Source organism: Vigna umbellata, chromosome 4 (genome assembly GCF_029865625.1).
Source record: "Vigna umbellata cultivar VRB3 chromosome 4, Vumbellata_1.0, whole genome shotgun sequence".
In the NCBI taxonomy this organism is placed as follows: Eukaryota; Viridiplantae; Streptophyta; class Magnoliopsida; order Fabales; family Fabaceae; genus Vigna; species Vigna umbellata.
In genome coordinates, this window is record NC_142168.1 from 23,790,175 (window position 1) to 23,811,995 (window position 21,821).

At 31.9% G+C, this 21,821-nt stretch overlaps 3 protein-coding genes across 3 annotated transcripts; 1 reads left to right on the top strand and 2 right to left on the bottom strand.

The window, feature by feature from the left end:
* The first annotated feature begins 538 nt into the window (after nucleotides 1-538).
* Nucleotides 539-3,938, top strand: LOC124839878 (putative serine/threonine-protein kinase At1g01540). The gene is made up of 7 exons (XM_088112737.1): nucleotides 539-1,101; nucleotides 2,185-2,289; nucleotides 2,389-2,511; nucleotides 2,604-2,771; nucleotides 3,201-3,324; nucleotides 3,419-3,625; nucleotides 3,858-3,938. Exons 1-7 carry the CDS (start codon nucleotides 539-541, stop codon nucleotides 3,936-3,938), a joined length of 1,371 nt encoding a protein of 456 aa, XP_087968863.1.
* A 404-nt stretch (nucleotides 3,939-4,342) lies between these two features.
* LOC124839875 (putative polygalacturonase) lies at nucleotides 4,343-8,008 on the bottom strand. The gene is made up of 6 exons (XM_047315809.2): nucleotides 7,814-8,008; nucleotides 6,957-7,289; nucleotides 5,871-5,991; nucleotides 5,600-5,774; nucleotides 5,444-5,514; nucleotides 4,343-5,300 (listed from the first exon to the last, which is right to left on the bottom strand). Exons 1-6 carry the CDS (start codon nucleotides 7,913-7,915, stop codon nucleotides 4,600-4,602), a joined length of 1,503 nt encoding a protein of 500 aa, XP_047171765.2. The 5' UTR covers nucleotides 7,916-8,008; the 3' UTR covers nucleotides 4,343-4,599.
* A 2,553-nt stretch (nucleotides 8,009-10,561) lies between these two features.
* Nucleotides 10,562-13,166, bottom strand: LOC124839876 (beta-carotene hydroxylase 2). Its single transcript, XM_047315810.2, has 7 exons — nucleotides 12,696-13,166; nucleotides 12,407-12,466; nucleotides 12,204-12,275; nucleotides 11,755-11,889; nucleotides 11,438-11,563; nucleotides 10,900-10,956; nucleotides 10,562-10,733 (listed from the first exon to the last, which is right to left on the bottom strand). The coding sequence occupies exons 1-7, from the start codon at nucleotides 13,080-13,082 to the stop codon at nucleotides 10,650-10,652; spliced, it is 921 nt and encodes a 306-aa protein (XP_047171766.2). The 5' UTR covers nucleotides 13,083-13,166; the 3' UTR covers nucleotides 10,562-10,649.
* Between the last annotated feature and the right edge of the window lie 8,655 nt (nucleotides 13,167-21,821).

Sequence of the window (21,821 nt, forward strand, 5' to 3'; positions counted from 1 at the left end):
GATAGTTTTAATTGAGAATATAATTTTCTTACATATCATCAATAAACTCTAAACATAAAATGTAAAATCAGATAGAAAAAAAAAAATCTTACTTAAACTGAATTGGGTAAGTTTAATACATTAAAAGTGAAAACTAAAAATTTGATAAGAAAATAAATGAAAATGAAAATGTTAATTTTTTTATTAAAAAATGTTTTTCTTTATCTAAACAAACATGCCTATTTAGAAATCCTTATGAAATTCTCGTATTGTTTTAAACAAAGCCATGTCTACAATATTACCCTCCAGAAAGATCTTTTTTTTTTCTATATTTAAAATGCTTTATTTATAATAAACAAGCCATTTAAAAATAAATCACAGAAAACAATAGACGTAAACGTTAGCAGAAAACTATATTCAAATAGTACCAGAAATATTTGATAAAAAAGAAACTTTCAAAACCTATAACGAAGCTTCAATTTCCAATAGTCTAAATTTTTCCGCATCAAACTCAACAACTCTCACAATACTCTCTCTCTTCCAAACCATCATCACAGAAATGAAGGTTTCATTATCAACACCATTCACTGGCATACCATTGTGGGTTTTGATTGTGGCAGTTTCAATATCAGCATTCATTGTTGTGAGCTGCATCATTTTGTGCTTTTGCTTCGTATATTATCCTCGTAAAAAACCATACAAACCTCGTTTTTCTTTACCTAAATCAATAGCATGCAAGCACCACAATGATGATTTTAGCTCTTCCTCTCTTGACAAGAGGTTACTATCAGCATCAGGGAATGTCTCAGAACATAGTATGAACTTTCAGAAGTTGTCATCGGGTTATTACAATCATGAGTTGTTCATACCTGGTCAGTTTTATCCAATGGGATATGACAGTTCGAATGATAGGTATTTGGAAGGTTTGGGATCAAAAGGTAAGTTATGTTGCACAGTCAATGATAAAAGTAAAGGGTGGAACTTTAGCCTTAAGGAGATAGAGGATGCTACCAATGGATTTTCTAAAGAAAATGAGCTTGGAAGTGGAGATAATGGGATTGTATATCTTGGTTTGTTACCAAGTAATTATCAAGTGCTAGTGAAGAGGCTAGTATGTAAAAGGTACATTACTTGTATGGAATTTTTGTTTAAATTCCTATTCAGTTCAATTTTATAGGGTTTACTAGTTCATATTGATGAGAAAAAGATGCATATTTATTGAGCTATGTGATTGTCAAATTTGATTTCTTAGTAACAACTTACAATAAATTTTAACATGATGCTTTAATCCTGTTTGTAATCTGCATTCCTGAATGCATTCACTATTGCTTTGCTAAATTTATGGAATTTAGTGAAGACGGAAATGGGTTTTTTAAGCTTAATCTAATTAGAATCATCAAGAAAAACTTCTTCATATTGCTTGACAAAAGTATGAAGTAACTTCCTTCTATATTTTGTTATGCATATTTTGTTCCAGTTTGTTGTTTGCTGACACTTGATCAAATAGAATGTGTTTTGGTATATGAGATCGAGGTTAAGTCTATTACTTAAAGGGTTTCTAATCTCTAAGCTTAGGTCAAGGTTTTGTCTCTAATCTCCTTGTCATTCGGTCGAACTCAGGTGATACTTGTAGAAAACACTCTAATAGAAGGCTCAATTTAGCCTCCAACAAAGCACATGTGAAACCAAAACAGAAAATATTACAATAGAAGAATATATCGGACATAAAAGTCCTATATACAGTATTATTGTTTGGTATATTCTTCTGATATGCTATTTTCTGTTTTGGTTTTACATGTCCTATGTTGGGCCAAATTGGGCCTTGCTTCTATTATAATGCCAAAGTCAATGTTTATTCGAAAGGACTAGCAATAAATGTATAGTAAAAAGTAATCAACTACCTACATAGCAAACATGTATTTATAGATTTTGAGATCAGTTTCTAATTAGTGTTAGTTTAATTACGACCCAAATGGTTATGATTTAACTTAAGGTTAGTATAATTATTCTTAGTGTTAATTTTTTTTATAACCTGAGGGATGGTTCATGTGGGATTTAAAGACTTGTTGAGGGTTGGGTTCATGGTTGACCAAACAATTATATTATATAGAATGAATGATCACACTCTAATGGTGAAAAATATGTCTCCATTGAATTTGATGCAAACATGTGAATAATGACTTGAACTTTTTACCTGATTCATAGTCACCAACCTGAGGAAATTTTTGCATCCCAAATGGAAGCAATTGGACTTGCAAAGCACAATAACCTGGTCAAATTACTTGGATATTGTGCAGAGGGTGCTTACAGGTATATACTACTAGTCAATTTCTAAAGCTAAAAGGTTCTGTATATCAAGTTTCGATCATATCCAACATCCTGAATATTTAAATTGTTTTTCTCTATCAGGATGTCAGTTTCTGAATATGTAGAACATGAAAGTCTGCACCACTGGCTTCATGAATTTCCTGCACAAATCAGCCCTCTAACATGGGATATAAGAAAGAACATAATTCACGGTGTGGCAAAAGGGTGAGAACAGATGTTTATGTATTCATTATAACTTTATCTACAAAAAAAAAAATATTGATATAATAGTACCTAAAGGCAAATTATTTATGCAGACTGGCATACCTTCATGATGAAGTTAAACCAAAGATTCTCCATGGCAGCTTAAAAACTAGTAATATTTTGCTGGACCACAAATGGAATCCAAAAATATCTGATTTTGGCCTTGTTGAGGTTCTCAGTTCCAAAAGGAGTCACATTATACTTGAAGTGGAAGCATTGGGGTCAGTTGTCTTTCCTTCACAAAATTATCAAATTAATTATCTTTATTAACAAATGGACTTTTAAGCTTAACTCAGTCTTACAATTATAAAATAAACGGTTGCATCTATTTGTATATGGTAAATTGACCTTATCACCAGTTAATTAACGTGGGACTTCAAACAAACTTACTACATAATTTCATACAATACACATGGTGAACCATTTCTTATCATACAATACTTTATGATGTTAATTTCTCTGTTTTGTCTGTATAATATTTTTTACACTGTCATTCATTCAGAATTCATGTTATCTATGACTTTTAAAATAATTATTAAAAATTACTAAATTTACCATTCTAACAACATTGAAGGATCATAAAAAGAGACTTCTTATTTGATTCAACTAACACTCAATTTTCAAATTCATTTTCATTTTTTTAGCTCCAGTTATGAAGCTCCAGATTGTCATGCAAGTAGTAACTTAACTGAGGGTAATGATATTTATGATTTTGGATTACTTATTATGGAGATTGTATCAGGAAAATTCCCTTCATATCACGGCCATACACAGGTACAACTACCCGTGTTGGATTCATCAGTTGCTGGTTTTCATTTCTGCACACTTGTCTTTCAGATAATGAATCTAACATGATTCCAAATTGCAGGCTAATATAGTGGACTGGTTCAAATCAATGATTTCCAATGGGAAGATGGAGAATGCAATAGATTCAAAATTGCTTAAAATGCCTTCTTCCAAGGCACTTAAACAGGTTGCTTTGGTTGCTCTAAGATGTGTAGATCCTGATGTGAATCCTAGACTCAAGATGAGAGATGTGGTTTGCATGCTTGAAACCAACATTCTTCTTTTTGAGGTAATAACCATTATCTATTCATTTTTAGGTCCTACTTTCATTCATTTTAGTCCTTACATCTAACAAAGTTATGCTAAAAACATTTGTAATGAGAGACAGAAATCATTTCATTTAATCAATTGCAAGGATTAAAAATCAGTAAAAACTTTTATGGGGACTAAATATCTTTTGTAACCAAAACCATATTTAACTTGGACCTGATTTTTAATTCCCTCTTCCTCATTTATTGAAGGAACGTCAAATTGCCATGAAGACTTTAGAAGCCAATCACTGGACAGAAAATCAGAAAAAAATAGGTGATACCAAGATGTAAACAGCAGCAATTTACCTTCAGAAAATGGCAAGAAAACAACAGTACTGTTCTTATAGTATACACACCAATTTGAAAGAAGTTTTCAATTATTTCATGTTGTTAATGAGTTACTTGAGCTTTATTCTTGTGCATACTTCATTTAGTCAAATGTCAATTTACTAAGATCCGTAGAAAATTTCTTCCTCTTATTCATTCATCCTCTGTAGTGCATGAGAGATTAAACTAAAGTAGGGCCAGAATGTAACCACTTTTTCAACAAGCTCCTTAAAATTTAGCAGTTGTTAAGTAGCCACACAGTGTCTTCCAATCAGGGTACAAATTACAAATTCACGTTAGTGTTTTTGCTTCTTAATTTATAGCAAATTATAGCAATGGTTCAAACAGTGACAGTGACAACCTTGCAGTAATCAAATGCAATTTAGTATTCTTCTTATCGAAACATGGATTTTTCAGTTTATACGAGCCAATACACTTGAATTTTCCACTATATTTCTGGTCACATATAGGATCACCATAGTTGATGAAATCATCGTTTGACACCTATTACTGATATCATGATATTCCAAACCTAAAAATATCATTTGGGTAATAAGAAAAACATACCATTTATTCTATAAGTTTGATTTTTCAAAACTCCCATATGAATGACTATATCATTCTCTTAAAAGAATGACACACTTTTGAAGGAACAAGTCTTCAGCTGAACACTTTCGATGGGCACTTTGTCATCTGGATAAGGACACTCAATTTTCTCTTTCTTCTCTGGGAGCAATTCACAAGGCCTAGGATACACATTGCTTGTCACACCCTCAACATCAGTGCAATTCCATTGCAATTTCTTATCACCACTATGGATAGTGACATTAGAAATGCAGATTCCTGTAAAGGGATCATTAGCAATTCCATCAAGTCTTGCAGAATATGTTACATTATCTGCAAAGACATCTCTGTAGTTTATTCCAGTAATGTTGGGAAGTGCTTTGGGATCAAAGTCAGGGTCAGGGTGTGAGCCATAAGAACCTGTCATCCAAAACACATACTTCATGGTCTTCAAGTTCATCCCTTTCACAAATATGTCTTTCACATATCCACCTCTACCAACTGCAGTTTTTATTCTAACTGCTGATTCAGTGTTGATAGCTGTAAGGTCTTCAGCTCTGACATCTTGGATTCCACCAGACATTTCACTGCCTAAAGCAATCATAGCACTATCAGGGGATACACATTCAAGCCTTCTAATTATGATGTGTTGGCTTGGCATTCCAAATTTTATTCCATACTCATCCCACCCACTTTTTATTGCTATACAATCATCACCAGAGACAATATAGCAATCTTCAATTCTAGTGTTGGTGCAAGAATCTGCTAAAACGAGGACATAGTTAGGCAATGGCTAAATTTTGCATAGCACCAATATTGTTTAGTAGTAATTGAAAATTTTTCACGCGAATGCCACTGTGTTCATCTTCTGTTTATAATTATAGTAAAAGAATTATATAAATCACCTGGATTTATTCCATCTGTGTTAGGAGAGTCAATAGGAGCAAGAATGGTCAGTCCCTGAATTATGATGTCACTGTAGAGACATGGATGATAAGAACAACAGAAAATATTGAGCATTAAGATTAAAGCATGTATACAAATGAAAATCATTGTGACACCTGCTGTAAATTGGATGGACAAACCAAGATGGAGAATTGATCAGAGTAAGATTTGATATCTGGATGTGATTAGAGAACATAATCTCAATTGTGTAAGGCCTGGTGAGTTTCAATTCACCCTTGTGGAACTTGTCCCACCAATAACATCCTTGTCCATCAATTGTACCATTGTAACCTTATGAACACAAAAAAGTGACATGAAAAGGGATTTCCAATGAGAAATTACCTTAACAAATTCTAATAGTTGTTTAGTTATAGGGCTAGTAGTTACCAGTGATTACTACATCGGTGAGGTTAGTTCCAAAAATGAGACTACTAAATCTTCCATCGGGAGCATCTCTTCCTCTGCCATATGATGGTAGAACAGCAAGTGTTGGCCACTCTGATTCATCCTGTCAATATGAGTCGATGGTCAATAAACATCAAAATAAATAAATAACTATAGATTATGATGTCAAATGTAGCTTAACTAACGTGCCAATAATTCATAGTTAGAAGAAAAGGAGAAAAGTAAGTGAAATGATATTAGGTAGCCAAATTCCAATAATGAATTGTAACAAATAACAACATCAGAAAGAAAATAACATTTTTTCTCCCAAGATATATACATCTTGAGTATAAGACTAGACATTAATAGATAATAGTGGTTTAACAGTGAATAGCACACTAGATCAACAAACAACAATTCTTGTTAAAATAGGTTTCAGATGGCCACTCTAATGCTAAAGAAGTTAAATTTAAATTTAATTTAATCTTATACTGACTTATAATTAAGATGAGGCTGACTTGTAATTGAGATTAGGTTTGGACTCACTTACATAATATAATATAAATTTGTCTTATCTCTAGTTAACATGGAATCTCCAACAATATCTTTAGTATAATAGTGGTTCAAGAGTAAATAGTCCAATAGATTTAACAAACAACAAATTTCACTAAAATACGTTTCAGATGGCATGGTTGCTCTGATACTAAAGAAATAGATTTTAAATTTAATTCAATCCTGACTTATGATTAAGATAAGGCTGGCTTGTAATTAAAATTATATCTACACCCACTTATATAATATAATTTTTTCTTATTTCTAATCAATGTGAGGTTTCCAACAATAGCTTTCATCAATGTATTTTTACACTATAAAATAGGGTGCACATATGTGCATGCAGAAACGAGATCATATTATATATTTATTAGTTAAACAAAAGTACAATTTTGTAACCTGTGTTGCATCTCAATAATTACATGATTGGCCACATGCTATAACATGAAACCGTCAAATATTCTGATAATTAAAAAAATGAAAGACGAAGAGAATGTTTTAATTCAGAAAAAGAGGAGGGTAGAATGAATAAAATACCTGAGATGCAAGAATGGTGGCTTCACTTTGGAGGAAAAGGGTGAAATGGCTTGTGAGATTGAAGCTTCCCGTTAGCCATGTCCCTGGTGGCACAACAAGTAGAGCTCCACCATCAGATGCATAATGACTGAGGTTGCTAATGGCATATTGAAAGGCCTTGGTGTTAGATGTTTTTCCATCTCCAACACCACCAAAATCAGTCAAAAATGCTGTGTGTTTTCTGCAGCTGATAGCAGGGTACTCAAGGTAATCCAATTCATTGGCTACTTTGCATTCAACAATCCTCACTCCTTGTAATCCCAGCAACAAAACTGTGAAGATCACCCCAACAACCTGCACAATAAAACCAGACAACTCAAACACCAGTTTACTGATCCTTAATTCATTATTTTAAGGTTTTAAAATTTAAACCACTCTAACGTATTTTGTAGGTTTCCATGGCTACTATCAGTTCACGAGAGAACTCTAACCGCTGTTTAACGCCTTGAAAAGTAATCTTTATGTACATAAGAATAAAGAAAAGGAAGAAGAGGGTTCCATGAACGTGCAAACACAGGAACCAAAATGATATCCAACACATCCTTCACGCGTACAGACATGCATATCGACCATGAAATTAAACATTCAATAATATGATAGACCCAATAAACAATAAATCTCACAAAAAAACCATGTTAAGAAAAAGCCTAACTTAATCCTGTAAAACCCGTTTGTTTACACCATTTATATACTATGAATTTGTTTCATGTATAGTCAGTGTTGGGTTTCTACAACACTGAAATACACTACGAAAATTCAGAAAAAAAACATTGTATATATCAGGAAAGCTCAATGCACACACAGAAAATAACAATTACATAGGAGTCACTGAATTTTGGACACAGCTTCATAGTTTGACTGTGACTGTGATGCTTCTTTCGGTTTAATATCCTTGGTGGCACAGAAGACAAAGGGATCATATTTAAAGAAAATTATTAGAATTACTGTGGAGAATGGAGAAGAGTATATCTGAGGAGAGATTATCGGAGAATCTGAGGATCGTGGTGAGATGCAATGCTACATTATAGAATATAAGAAGTGTAGTTACGTGTCAGGAAACCACAGTATGGTCACATGTGATGGCAGTTACAGCAAAAGATGTTATCGTGTATGGGAATGTACCATGATGTCTTGCCATTTTTAAAACCCCATTTTCCTTTCTGGGAAGATCTTGAACAGTTACTTATTCAACTATCATGATAGGTAGGTTCACATGTAGAAATTTTGCTCCATTGTTGACAGTTCTTTCAAAAAGTTCTTGCTCTTGGAACACTGCACGACTCTAAGAACGTGATATGGCATAATTATGATTTGTAAGTTACATTATTCAAAAAGGCTAAACTTTAGGAAGAAGCATTACTTTACTAATGCGTCTACAAATGAAATAACAATGATGAAATAATTACAAAGAATCTATATGTCCATCATTTTTATGTGTATCATTGAAAAAAAATGCATGTTAGCTATAATATATATTATGTGTTTGGATATTTTGTTTCATGGTGTGTCACTATGTTGTGTTTTTTTATTTTTAAAAATTGTTATGATTTTTTGTTCAAACTTGAAAACATGAGTTGAATATTAGAGTTCAAAGTGAATTCAATTATCTAGTGTGCTTTTGTAACATGTCACCTTGTAGCACTTGTTATTATGTGGATAGTACATACAATATAATACCTCTCGTGTCTATTATAAGAAAGGATTTTGAAAAGGAAAATGGTGATTAAAATAAGGTAATTTATAATTTTAATAAATTTAATTTTTATTTTTCCTTATGTGTCCTTATTAAAGACATGATTTACATGTGGTGCTTTTAATGAGAAGAGAGTTTGAGAAATAGTAATTGACATTATTATCTTTCTCACATTAGACTCCACAGATTAGTAAAATAAAAATAAAAATAGAAATAAAAAATAGATTAATTAATTAATTTTCTTGATGTGTTTTCCAAACATTAATAGAAAAATAAAAAATAAAAAATGGACTAATTAATTATTTTCTCGATTTGTATGATTTTGTCAAAGCCTTTAGTAAAAATTGAAAAAAAAAAGATATATTGTGTTTATATTTAATTTATTTGACCATATTTTCAGTATTTGGATCTTAAGAGAATATATAAACTGAACGAATATTACACAAAGTTTTTTCTTAATTGATGTTTATTTTATCCTTTAAATGTAGGTCAAGTTTTGCTTTTTATTTTCAAATTTAAAAGTGACTTTTTACTTCCTAATACTAAAATCCACTTTTTTTCCTTGTTAGATATTAAAATTAATGATGACGTGGATATTTCATTTTGATATTACAGGAACTAAAAATTGAATTTTTAATTTGGTAAACAAAAACATTTAAACTTTTATTTTTCTTTTGTTTGAGTATTAATCCTTCTCTAGTTACATTCTTTAAAAATCACTTCAGTCTCTTGTATTGATTCATAAAAATGCTTGTTTTCAAAAAGTGGCAAGGTGAATGATGTTAATAGTAGTTATAGTTCAGGGTTTGTTGATGTCCGAGATGTTATGTAAATTAAAAATAAGAATAATTTAAATTATAGAAATAGATATATATTTCGTCAATTTTATAAGATTTAAAATAAATTTAAATTATTTTTTTCAAGAGTCAGAGAAAAATTTCATACAAAAATCATAATCAAAACTGATATTTAAACATGGCCAATCAAATATGAAACATGACTATCTTAAAAATGGTTTGAGATAACAAGCATAACAACGACAAAACAATGGTATTCGTGATTCTGACCTAATTATACAGAGATGAAATGTACATTTTCTTCTGCTTTTATTTGTCATTTGTCTCCTTCTAGTAACACAACGTTAATATGAGATGTACTAGAAAGGGTGTTGTTTTATTACTAGGGGAAGACGTGAATTATTATAATTCTTTTATTATAATGTCTTATTTTTTGTATTTAATGTATAACTTGAATAAAAAATGTCTTATTTTTTATTATAATGTGTTATTTCTCATATGCTAACATTTTATGCAAAAAGGAAAATCCTAATGAATGATTGTTATCCACATTGAGATTGTGTGCCAATGTTTGAGTGAAGTAATCCATACCCTACCCTTTCAGGTATATGTAATTAATGGTGCCAAATCCCATTTGAGTGGCATGCATAGCTCAATGCCCCACAGAAAGAGACTTTGGCCAAATGCTCCCTACCCCTGTCAACTAGGGACAGGGCCAAAACCAAAGCCAAAATTTTAGGCACCACAGTCAGTTCAGTTCAGAATGAGTTCCACATCAACTTAATTTTATATAAAAAATAAAAAATTCTAACTTTTTATTTAATATTAGACTTTCCATAATAAAAAAAACAAATCCATTAGCCAATCAGATTATAAAGTTTAATCTGTTTTGAATTGACCTCATCCAATTCCAACCTATTTTTAACCATGTTTTGGACTTCATCACACAGAGAATAAACCTCAGAATAAGAAAATGTTTGCAGAAATGTTTGCAACCACCACCTTTTCTTTATTATTGTTATTTCATGTTTATCTTTGATGTTATGTCATGCTGTAAAGGATTTTATATATGTATATGCTAGCAAAATTTTTTGGATCAATTTATTTCAGATTTCTGCTTTACATTGGTGATTCTTTGAAACAGCTAAGGATTTGTACTAGCTTTTATGATGAACTGTTTTTGTATAATCTTGCTCTCCTACTTATCTCTTTCTCCAGCTCTTCTAGCCCTCCCACTTCTTCAACTTCCTGCATCCCATATTTAACATTTTCAGTGACATTAATGATCAAAGTTTGAGGTAATCAACAGAAAATTAATAATTCCAAGAAGAATAGAAAACTAAAACCTGAAATATAAATTTAAAAGAATTATAAAATAGACATGAACAACGAAAAGAAACAAAATGCAGCATACCTTTGGTCCCATAAACAGCCCATACGGCACACCATCAAATTTTTCTGAATGGTGAAGCTGAGATAAAGACAAGAACAGTATCACGGGTATCAGAACATGAAAATGAACTTAACACAAATACTTACTTACTTTTGCTTTGAGAAAATCAAAATGTTAAGTATGTTTATCTATCTCTTTTTTCTCCTTAACAGGGATCTTAAATTCAAAACACAAATCTTAAAGCAAACTAATGTAGCAGAGTCTTGAAATTAAAAACTGAGTAAAAATCATAATTTGATGATTAAATTAATTTTTTAAATTCCCGAAAGTTAAAATACAAATAAAATAATAGACAATATGGGTTTTAAGAATGTAAATATATAAAAATAGTGAAGTGTAAAGGCATACACGAATTGTATAAAAGAATATACCAAGATGAAGATGTATTATTCAGAATGGTATTATTAGTATAAAGATGGATCAGAAAGTGAGAACATTTATTATAATAAAAAAGAATTATTTTTTGTGCATAATGTTATCTAATGATGATGATAATTACTTGGTGAGCAGAAGCCACTCTTCTTAAATAGGGCACGTTGGCAATGGGGCCCACAGGGAATCTCTTATGAACCAAGCCATCGTGTACAAACATGTAGGCCATCCCAAAGACAGTAATTCCAAGACCCTGTTCATAGTTGAAGGTATCTTAGTAAAAGTGTTCATTTGACAATAAAGTCTATGCAGTAATCATTGTTTAATGAAAACTCTTTTCCTACAAAACTGTTAATTAAGAATTTCACTCCCAATCAAACTCTTAATTAAGATATAACAAAAAGGATTAATATATTTAGTTTGAATTTTTGAGAATTCACTCACCGCACCGAAGCAAAGACCAGGGAAGAGTCCCTTGTGAAAGAAACCGTAGGAAAGGAGAGCGATGGCAGGGACAGCATTGATTATGGCAAATACATCGTTCAGTTCGAAGGGTCCTTCTCTTGGTCGATGGTGGGACTGCAATTGAAGTAAAGAAATTTGTTAGTTTGTGTGAAGCAGATCATGTAGTTTCTGGTCATTGGTTGCTGAGACATCACAAGGATTCACCAAAAAACCGAATCATTTGACACTTTGTGGTGCAAACAATTAGTAAAAAAAGTGTATTAAGAATGTTCATTTTTATGGGAATTGGTCTGTCAAATAAAATGTAAACACTAAAAAATAAATTCACTTAAATATGAGGACCAGAATGAACTAAACAAAGTACTTGAGTAAATTGAGTTAAACAGTGAAGAAGAAACAGGATGCAGATGAAAGAACTGAAAGCATACCTCATGCATGTGCCACAAGGAAGCATGCCAGAGAGCTTTATGAGCCCATCTAGCCCAAAACTCCATACCCACCTGAAAATCAGACATACCCAGTTGAATTTTCTGATCGAAATTCTCAAAAGACATACCCGATATGAATCCCCAAACCATAAAAAAAAATACTGAATGAATTGAAATCATAATCAGTCAACAGGACTACTTACAGCAGCACCCACTGACAGAGCAAATGTGCCAAACATTTCAGACCAAGGCACTTCTCCACCCTACACAAAACCAAACCCAATTTCACAACCAAATTATCTTCACATGCAAATCACCAATCATGCATGACAACAATGTCAAAGACACACAAGCAACAATTGTAAAAAAGACGGCAACAGAATCACATTTATCTCGTTTATCAGTAATTTTTTGCAACATCGGGATCACATGGAACATGCAACCTTTTTTGAAACCTGGGCAAGAAGAGTAAGAAAAGGGGTCAAATTTTACCTCCATTTGCCACGCGAATCTGTAATAAACAGCGAGCACTGCCATGGATGTGACCCCGAAGCTGGACATGACAGCAGCGACGAGGTAGGTGAACCTCTCGGACTCTTTTCTGGCCAACTTCTCCGCCAACTTTGGTGACAAGAGTTGGGGAGGAGAGGGTGATGGCTGCTCCTGGTCCTCAATTTCCATGTGGGTGCTTTTTTTGGGGTCCTGCGTTAGGACAGAGACAGTGAAAGGTGACAACTTTTGGGTCTTCAAGAAGGTTGTGTGGTGGGAATTTCTCAAGGGAGAGAAAGGAAGTGTGGTTGGAATTGGTTTGGGAAAGTGGGGATGGTGGTAGCGGAGGAAGGGCTTCAAGGTTATGGCGGCGGAGAGTCCTACCGCCATGGTTGAAGTGTGTGTGAGTGTGTAAGAGAGAGAGAGAGAGAAAGAGAGAGGTATTTGTGTTGTGTGTGAAGAGGAAAGGTTTGAAGTGAAGGTTTTAAAAGGGGATGAACAGAGTCCACAATTTTTCTCTTTCGTTCTTTTGTGTGGGGGCACTGTAGAAACAGAAAAATATTGCTGAAATGCGCTGACACAACCAATGGATAATTTTTTATTTTTTTTAACAATAAAAATCCTTAATTCACCAAATAAATCCTTTTAATTTTTATTATTTATTTCTTTTACTTATGTTTGCATGTAGGTGAGTTCTATTCATGCGGATGGAAACGAGAGTCTTACTGACGTTTGAATCAAACGATTTGAAAGCGTGGAGGTTGTGTTTTCATCATCTTCGCTAATATGCAAAGAAAGACGCAGAAATATAACTGTCCTAATTCAAAGTATACAATGACAGAAACAGTCCTGATTAAAAAATATCATCAGGGGTGAATGTAGAAAAAAAATCAATTTTTTTATACAAAAATCAGTTCCTTTAATATATATATTATATATATTAACTGTCCCTGTTTACCAACCTTGAATATGTAGTGTTAATATTACATATTAATGCATAGTAATTAATAAATCTTAAATGATAATAAAGTAATAAAAACATAGCAGAAGAAAACAATGACTTTTATTAATATTTGTTATCTACTAATCAATTAGTAGTTAATATTTATCGTACTTTCTATCTGGGAAATTAAATATCTTCCTATGCAATTTGTATTTGATTGTATACTTATAAAGACAATATTTATTAAATATTGCTCTTAATTATAAAATAATGAAAATTTAAGAATTTTCGTCAACATATAAGAGCAATCATATATATACACCACTTGATAAAATAATTTAGTAGAGTGTTATTGTGAGATTAAAAGTACAGCTGTCAAAACGGGTAATCCGGCCCGATCCGACCCGATCCACCACGGGTTGGCCATTTAGTGAGTCAACACAACCCGGCTCATTTATTAGCGAGTCGAAAAAATTCGAACCTGACCCGACCCACCACAGGTTGGTGGGTTAAACGGGTTGACTCATTGGCTCACTTAATTAACTTTTTTTTCACCCTCTTCTTCTCAAATTCTTATAACATGTTACTTTCATCGATCAAATTGAAACACTAATAATTGGTCCAATTGATATAAAAGAAAATGAAACAAAAGAAATATATTGTTATATATATTCTAAGCTAAGCACAAAAATTTTGCCAATTTACTTTAATGAAACATAGTTTGACCAAGAAACTACATATAGCCGTTAACAAAAATATATAGCACAAGATAAAACTGTCATGATAGGTCTAAAAACAAGATAAAACAAATGATATATAATGTTCATCCATTAAATTGGAGTCCTGATGGATAAATCCACAGTGTTATGCTCTCTTGAAGCATCTTCTTCTTTATCTTCATCTATAATATTATCCAATCTATAATCTTAGGGTTTTATTTGTAAAAGAGAACTTTTGGAAAGACAGTAGTGTGAAAGGCTTTATTGCTAAGTAAAGGTTGTGCATTTTGAATAATTAATTTGATTTTAATAAAAAAAAATAGGATTTGAATAATTAATTTAATTTAATTAAAAAAAATAGGTGGGTTGGTGAGCCAACCCGACCCACCACGGGTTCAACCCGTGTGAGTCGGGTTCTTAGTGAGCCGGGTCAAAATTGGCTCGCATAAAAAATTTTGCATTTTTTTCTAATCCAACTCGGCTCAAACCCGTGGTGAGCCGAGTTGGCTCACGGGTTTCAATCCATTTTGACGGCACTAATTAAAAGTAGGTAGAATAGAAAGTGGTGCTTTATAAATGAAATTTGATTATTATTAAAAGGAATAAACTTATTAATTTAGTTCATTAAATTTAATTTATCAAAAATTATCGTCTTTTTAATTTTTTATTTATTTATCCTCTCAAAGTTATCACATCTCTACTGGTCTTTTTTTTAATATGAAAAATTGTCCTGGACATTCTAGTATAGGGTATAACCTTTCTTTTTTGTCATAATATAGAATAAATTCATCTTTTACTTTATTTTTGAGTCATTTTTGAAAATGTACTTACATATAGAAGAATTACTTCCATGCATGTGACTTTATTAGATTTAAATAAATATATGTTTGGATGTGATCACAAAGATGTATTCGAATAATTTATTTGAAATTTTTTTTGTATAAGTAGATTATCTTATGAGAATTAGAATCCTTTAAGCTCAATAGTTAGTATGACTTGATTCAAGTAAGAAAAGTTACCTTATTTTCCATTTTAGTATAAGATGAATTATTTGATTTGTTTGAACGTGATTTTACTATCATTTATTTACTTATTTGGTGAATTGTAAAGCACGATTATTGTTGTTGAGTATTGGTATGCACGTTAGTTTGAATTATTGGTTTAATCATTTCGAACGTCCCTATTTGTGAAGGTTTTTCTCAAATAGGTACTCGTATTCTAAAAGTTCTCAATTAGGTCTCTTTTTTTGTAAAATTGAGTCAATTTTGACCTTGCCGTTAAATTTATTGGATGACGTTAAAATTTGTGTAGTTTGGCTTGCTGACTGTACAATTTTTAATGACGTGGCATAGTGTGGCGGAATTTTTAATGACGTGTCTTGTTACCTCTCACTCTCTCTCATGTTACCTCTTTCACTCTGTCCTGTTACCTCTCTCACTCTCTCTCACTCCCGCAATGTAATTCTCAAAATCCTAATTCCCCTACATATGCTCTCTCATCTCTTTCAATTCCTGTGATCGATTGCTTGTCGTTCGTTTGCAGGTAAACAATTTCGGCAAAGATGAAAACCAAGCTGATCCGATAGCTGTGAAACCAAGGTGGAATCCCAAAGGTAGGGGTCGAGATTCTTTTCTTTCTCAATGTCTTCTTATGTAGTGGTGTTTTTGACTTTTTCTTTGTTGACTGAATAATAGATGGTGAGCAAATAAAGGTGGAGAATCTGTACATTTGCGGGTGTCCCGGAACCGGGAAATCATTATCTATTGAGAAAGTGAAAGAGCAAACAAAGGGAAAAATCTTGAATATGGACAGAAAGTGATTATGGAAAACACTAACTCCCTGGCGTGCACGTGACTGTTAAAGAGAGGAAACCGATCGTAGAAAAAAAAATCTGCAGATTGAAATCCCTAAATTGGAAGATTGAAATCCTAATTTAAGGAATCAAGGAATTCAATGGAAACCCTCTCACTCTGTCCTCGCAGTCGAGGTTGCTGGCCCAGTCCGAGTTTTTAGGGAAAAAGGGTGATGAGGAGGAGGACGATCCGCTTTTGGAAGAAGATCTTCCTGATGAGTTTAAGAAGACTCATTTCAGCTTCTGGATTCTTCTGGGTAAGTTTGATTCTAGTTATTGGGTTTTTGATAACCACCCTTTGCATTCCTTGGAGATGTTTTGATTAATGTTTTTTAAATATGCAAATAAAAGAAATTCAACTCAGGCCACGTTAGTAAAATTTGGTAACATCATTCTGCCACGGACAACAATTTTTAACACCGTCTACCCAAATTAACGGCGAGGACTAAATTGATTCAATTTTATACAATAAAGGACCTAATTGAGACCATTTTGAATACGAGGACCTAATTGAGAAAAACCTCCAAAAATAAGGATGTTCAAAATGATTAAACCATTATTTTATATGATTGAAGAATAATTTGAGGATAGGTATATTACATTGGTTAAATTGGCTCATGTTACTAGATTTTAGAACTAAAATGTATATAACATGACTTATAAAAGAGATAAAAATACCAATTGGAACCAATAGATCAAATTAATATATCTGTCAAGTTTTATGAATTATGCAAACTTGTTATGATTTACCTAGTTTGCGTGTGTGGGTGGGTGGTTGAATAGAGCAAGGGCAAGACCTATAATCTACTAAGACTGAGTAGAGTCTAAGCAACAACCATAATATACTAATATTGTTGATTGAATGTGCAAGTGATGTTAATGTAGTATTTCTAAGGAGGAAATAATATGTTATCATATTTTAGGATGTGTATTCAATAGAGATTCCTTGGCAAGATTATCTCGATTCTACCAATCATCAGACTCACATAGTAAGAGTCGATGGAGGTTCATATAACCTAAATTAATGTGAAAGAGAATTTTTTCAAGCAAATTATACAAAATGCACCCTTTTATTAGAGAAAGATTAGTTCCTAATTATGTGGTTTTGTGTGAGCAAGAGGTAGTATGACAAATAATGCATAATCTATTAGTTTAATTTAGGACTTGTGTCTTCCGAAAGTGGTGTATAATGTCAATACTGATATATATATATATATATATATATATATATATATATATATATATATATATATATATAATATGAATGGTATGATCTATATGTTGGAATGTTTAGTGAAACAATGTGATGTGTGAAATGTTAGTTTTATAAATGATTTTGTTCTTTCAAAATATGCTAGTTTATCTTATGTTGTTTCATATATGGTTTCTACTACTATAATCATATGTTACATAAGAGCATGTGGTTTTGCATATGAGAGTACTCAACACTGTAAGGGGTAGATGAATGTATAATTGTGCAAGTATTCTATACAATAATATATTTGTTTGATTCTATTTAATGAGATGAAATTTATATTTTGAAAATTTTTCTTCATAGAGAACTACAAACATATTATGAGATAGAGTTGTCAATTTAACAAACTCACTCTTAAATAAGCTCTTTCTTAAGGGGCCACCAAATGAGGGTGCCAATAAAAGTCTCAGTCATTAATGTCTCATCTTAAAGTGGGTTAAGTTCAGGGTCAAGGTAGACTTGGTCCCACTACAAGACTTTAATGAACTCTTAAAAACAACACTTCGAGCCAAGTCAAAGGTTGGGACAGACCGTTTCAGGCCAAAAATTGAGACGAATAATCTTATACCAAAGGTTGAGACGGGTTGCCTCAGGCCGAAGGTCGAGACGGACCTACATGGGTCGAAGATAGAGACAGGTCATCCTGAGCCAAAGGTTGAGACAAGTCATCCTGGGTCGAAGGTTGAGATGGGTCATCCCAAGCCAAAGGACGAGACGAGTCAATCCAAGCTAAAAGTTTGGATGGCAGAAGGTCGTGACAGGTTAACTTGGAAAAATGTCGAGACAAACCTGGGAGGAAGGCAACACGAGAAGGCCCAAGACAAAATTGGTTTGAGCTGAAGTTTTGATTTTCATATTGATTGTTGTTTATATGTCCAATAGTTTATTTTTAAAAAATCAATAATTTTTCATGTTTAAAAAAAGTCCATGGGTTGATTTGTTTCATAGGACTTTTGTGGTCGCTTTGGTCTTGTGAACTTTTGTAATGAGAAACTTTTTAGTTTTATGGACTTTTTTGACCCAAATAATACAGGTCAAGACTTAAATCCTGACCCAAATAATACAGGTCAAGACTTAAATCCTGATCTATATAGGTCAGGACTTAAATCATGTGTGGAGAGACTGAATTGATAACTCTTTTTTTAGATGTTTAGTGAAATCTTTAGCATAATGTAGTTGTCTAATAAGAGCGTTACATTTATCACTTTTTAAATCTATATATTACATTAAATAAAAATAGACAACAATTAATTTAAGAAAAAATTATAAAAAATGTTTTTCTTGAAACATATAAACATAAGTTAATTTAGAATTTTTTTTCTTTAGATTGAAAACATTATAAACATGAGGGAATAATGTTTAGTATATAAGTTTCTCATAAACTAATTTTTTGAATATCGGTAAATTTAAAAATGACATAAATGAATATTACTACATAGTAATAATTCTATAAACTAAAAATTGTGTTTTATACATAAAACTATATTATTATATAATTATAATTTAAAAATTTGTAAAATAGTGAAATTGTTAATAATTGTTTTTAATACTTTTATTTATTTTTTAAAAGTTTTGAATTTTTTTTATTTAAATATGTAAGAGCCTAGAAAATGATGTTTTAGAATTGATAGTGTATATAGAATGATGAAACTAGATTATTTTAATAATAAAAGTTTAAAGTATAAATAGAGTTTTTAAAACGTTTCATTATGTTATATCGTACTATCTCTTTAAACTTCTTTTTTTTTAGAGTTTTTTATCCTTTCTCTAAACTTTCTAACCATCTCTTTATCTATTGGAAGATTGGATACCGCCAGAGTAATCCTTGAAGCAAGCTCTTCACTTCCATCTGATTGGTTTCTCATATAGAGTAAGTTAGTTTTATGCTGCTTTTCTTAGTATGTGCGCTTTTTTATGCATGTGGACTATTCTAGTTTGCATGTGGGGTTTGAGTCTTCTATAAGAGTCTCTACTGATCAATGGTCTTAATGGTGTACCTTGATCATGTTTTTGTTGTTCATAGAAACAAAAAAAGTTTCTTATGTGTTTAGAGTTGTTTCTATGAGTTTTTTAGTATTTGATCGGTTTATTAAGTAAAGGAAACTAATTAACTTATTTTCTAATTATAGATTCTTTAAGAATGTTAAATTGCTTGTTTAATCTGTTTGAGATTGATTTATTTATGACATTGGTGGTTGAATTGTTGAGTAATCTGAATGGTTATGTTGTTTGAAATTATCTGAATTGAGGAACTTAGGATTTACCATTTGAGCAAGTTGGTATGCATTCTGATATTGAAAATTGTTTTTGAATCGAGCACTAAGTCAAGAATATCAATTTGATCATCTGAACAGGTCCTTGGTTCCCCAAATCATAGTTTTTAATTTGATGTTATCTGGTATGGTATTAAGCACAAGCTTGGTTGTGCAAGTCTGGAAGCATTTTTACTCTATACCGTTGAGCGCCCCTTTTCACCATTAAGTGACCATTTTTGTGAATTCTTTGGTGTTAAGCGGTGGTAGGGCACGGTTGAGCGCCACTTTTCACTGTAGGTCTGGAACAATATAATTCCAGGTCGCTGAGCAGCATAATGGTGTCGCTGAGCAAGACGTTTTGCAAGAAGAATGATGTTGAGCATCAGGACTGTTACTAAGCGCCACCTTTTGCAAAAGGTTTAACGTTGGGTGACAAGACTATTATTGAGTGCCAGGACTATTGTTGAGCGCTCTCTTTTGTGAGAGGTTTTGCGTTTAGTGTCACTTCAAAGCGCCAATGGGTATTTTGTTAACTTTTTATTCTCTAATTTGTTTTAAGTGGTTTTTGTAACACCCCTTTCAAGATGCCACAAATAATTTATAAAACGTTCATTATTTACAAAAAAACTTAACTTTGGTACAATTTTAGCATGGTTTATGTGTATGTCTAGTATGGACTGTGATGTTTCATTTATTAATAACATGATTTTGATCATGTCTAGTGAATGTTGTCGAAGGAATTTCAAGGAGAAGTTTCTTGTAGTGGTTTCAATTCATGTATGGTTTCCGTATTGAGAGTTGTTATGATGCTCTAATAATCATTCAATCTTAACTAGAGAAGGGCGGGGTATGTGGTGAGAGGAGTAAGAGGTTTTAGTTTAGGGGTTTTACTTTGGCCAAAGAAAGGAACAAACTAACCTTGTATGTGGTAGGGTGAAACTCATTGTCAATGGCGTTGTAGGGCAATAGAGGCCACCATAAGTGCATAACTCACCAGAGTCTGATATCAATACATGTATTTAAACGATCAAGTCTAGTATGAATGATTGCATGTGTTAGGATTTGTTTATATGAATGTTTACTTGAGTTAATATCTCTATAAATGTTGTATGATTAACTTTATGGTACAATAGCTTACACTTTTTTTTTATCTATTTGTTTTTCTTGTTTGCAATTATCACCTTAAAGGTGAGTAGATGAAGATGTTGAAGGGTGAAGGAGATGCAACAACATAGTTAGGATTAGTTTGGTTGTGTATAATTTGTTTTCTTTTGAAATATTTTAGCTTATGTTATTGTGTGTGTATAATTTTCTATACTCATGCTTTATGGATTAGTGTAATATAGTAATTGAATGTTTCTCTTACTCACTTGTTGATTATCACTTATATAACTTTTATTCAGTAGTTTTATACTATTAAATGAAATATTACAAAAGAAAATATTTTATTTAAATATTTTGATTGAATAAGTATTAATTAAATTTAAATTGCTTTTCTGTTTTTTTGAAGTTTAATTTTTTTTATATCTAGTTTTAGAACATTACGTTGAGTTTATTTTTTATAATTTTTATTGTGCGAAATTTTTATATATTATTATGTAATGAAACATTACTTACATGTCCACTTTTTAAACAACACAAAAAAAATAAAATAAAAACCTAAAAAATATTAAAATAATATAACAAGTAATTATTTCTAAAAATTTAAATAGACAATAATAAATTAATTAAAAGTATATTTGAATGAGTTGAATTGCTAAAAGAGAGACAAAAAGTGTAGAATCAAAAGTTATAAAGACACTTATAACAGTAAACAGCAGTACTTCAAACATAAGCTTATTATTATTAAGAATGAAAAAAATTAAATTGTTTTGGTTTAATTGGGCCTAGGTCGATCGTTCTTTTTTATTATGCTCTCTTTCGATCATTAATTCTTTTCCAAGAACATCATCCACTCTGATGGGTTGTTAACCTGCAGAAGACACTCTGACGCTCAAGTCAGATATCTTTTTTCAAGGAAGTCTTTATTTTATTAGGATAGATCAAGGTTAAATGTTGGTGGTCCAACTGACCAAGCGGTAAGGGACTGGGACTGAACCTGCGCA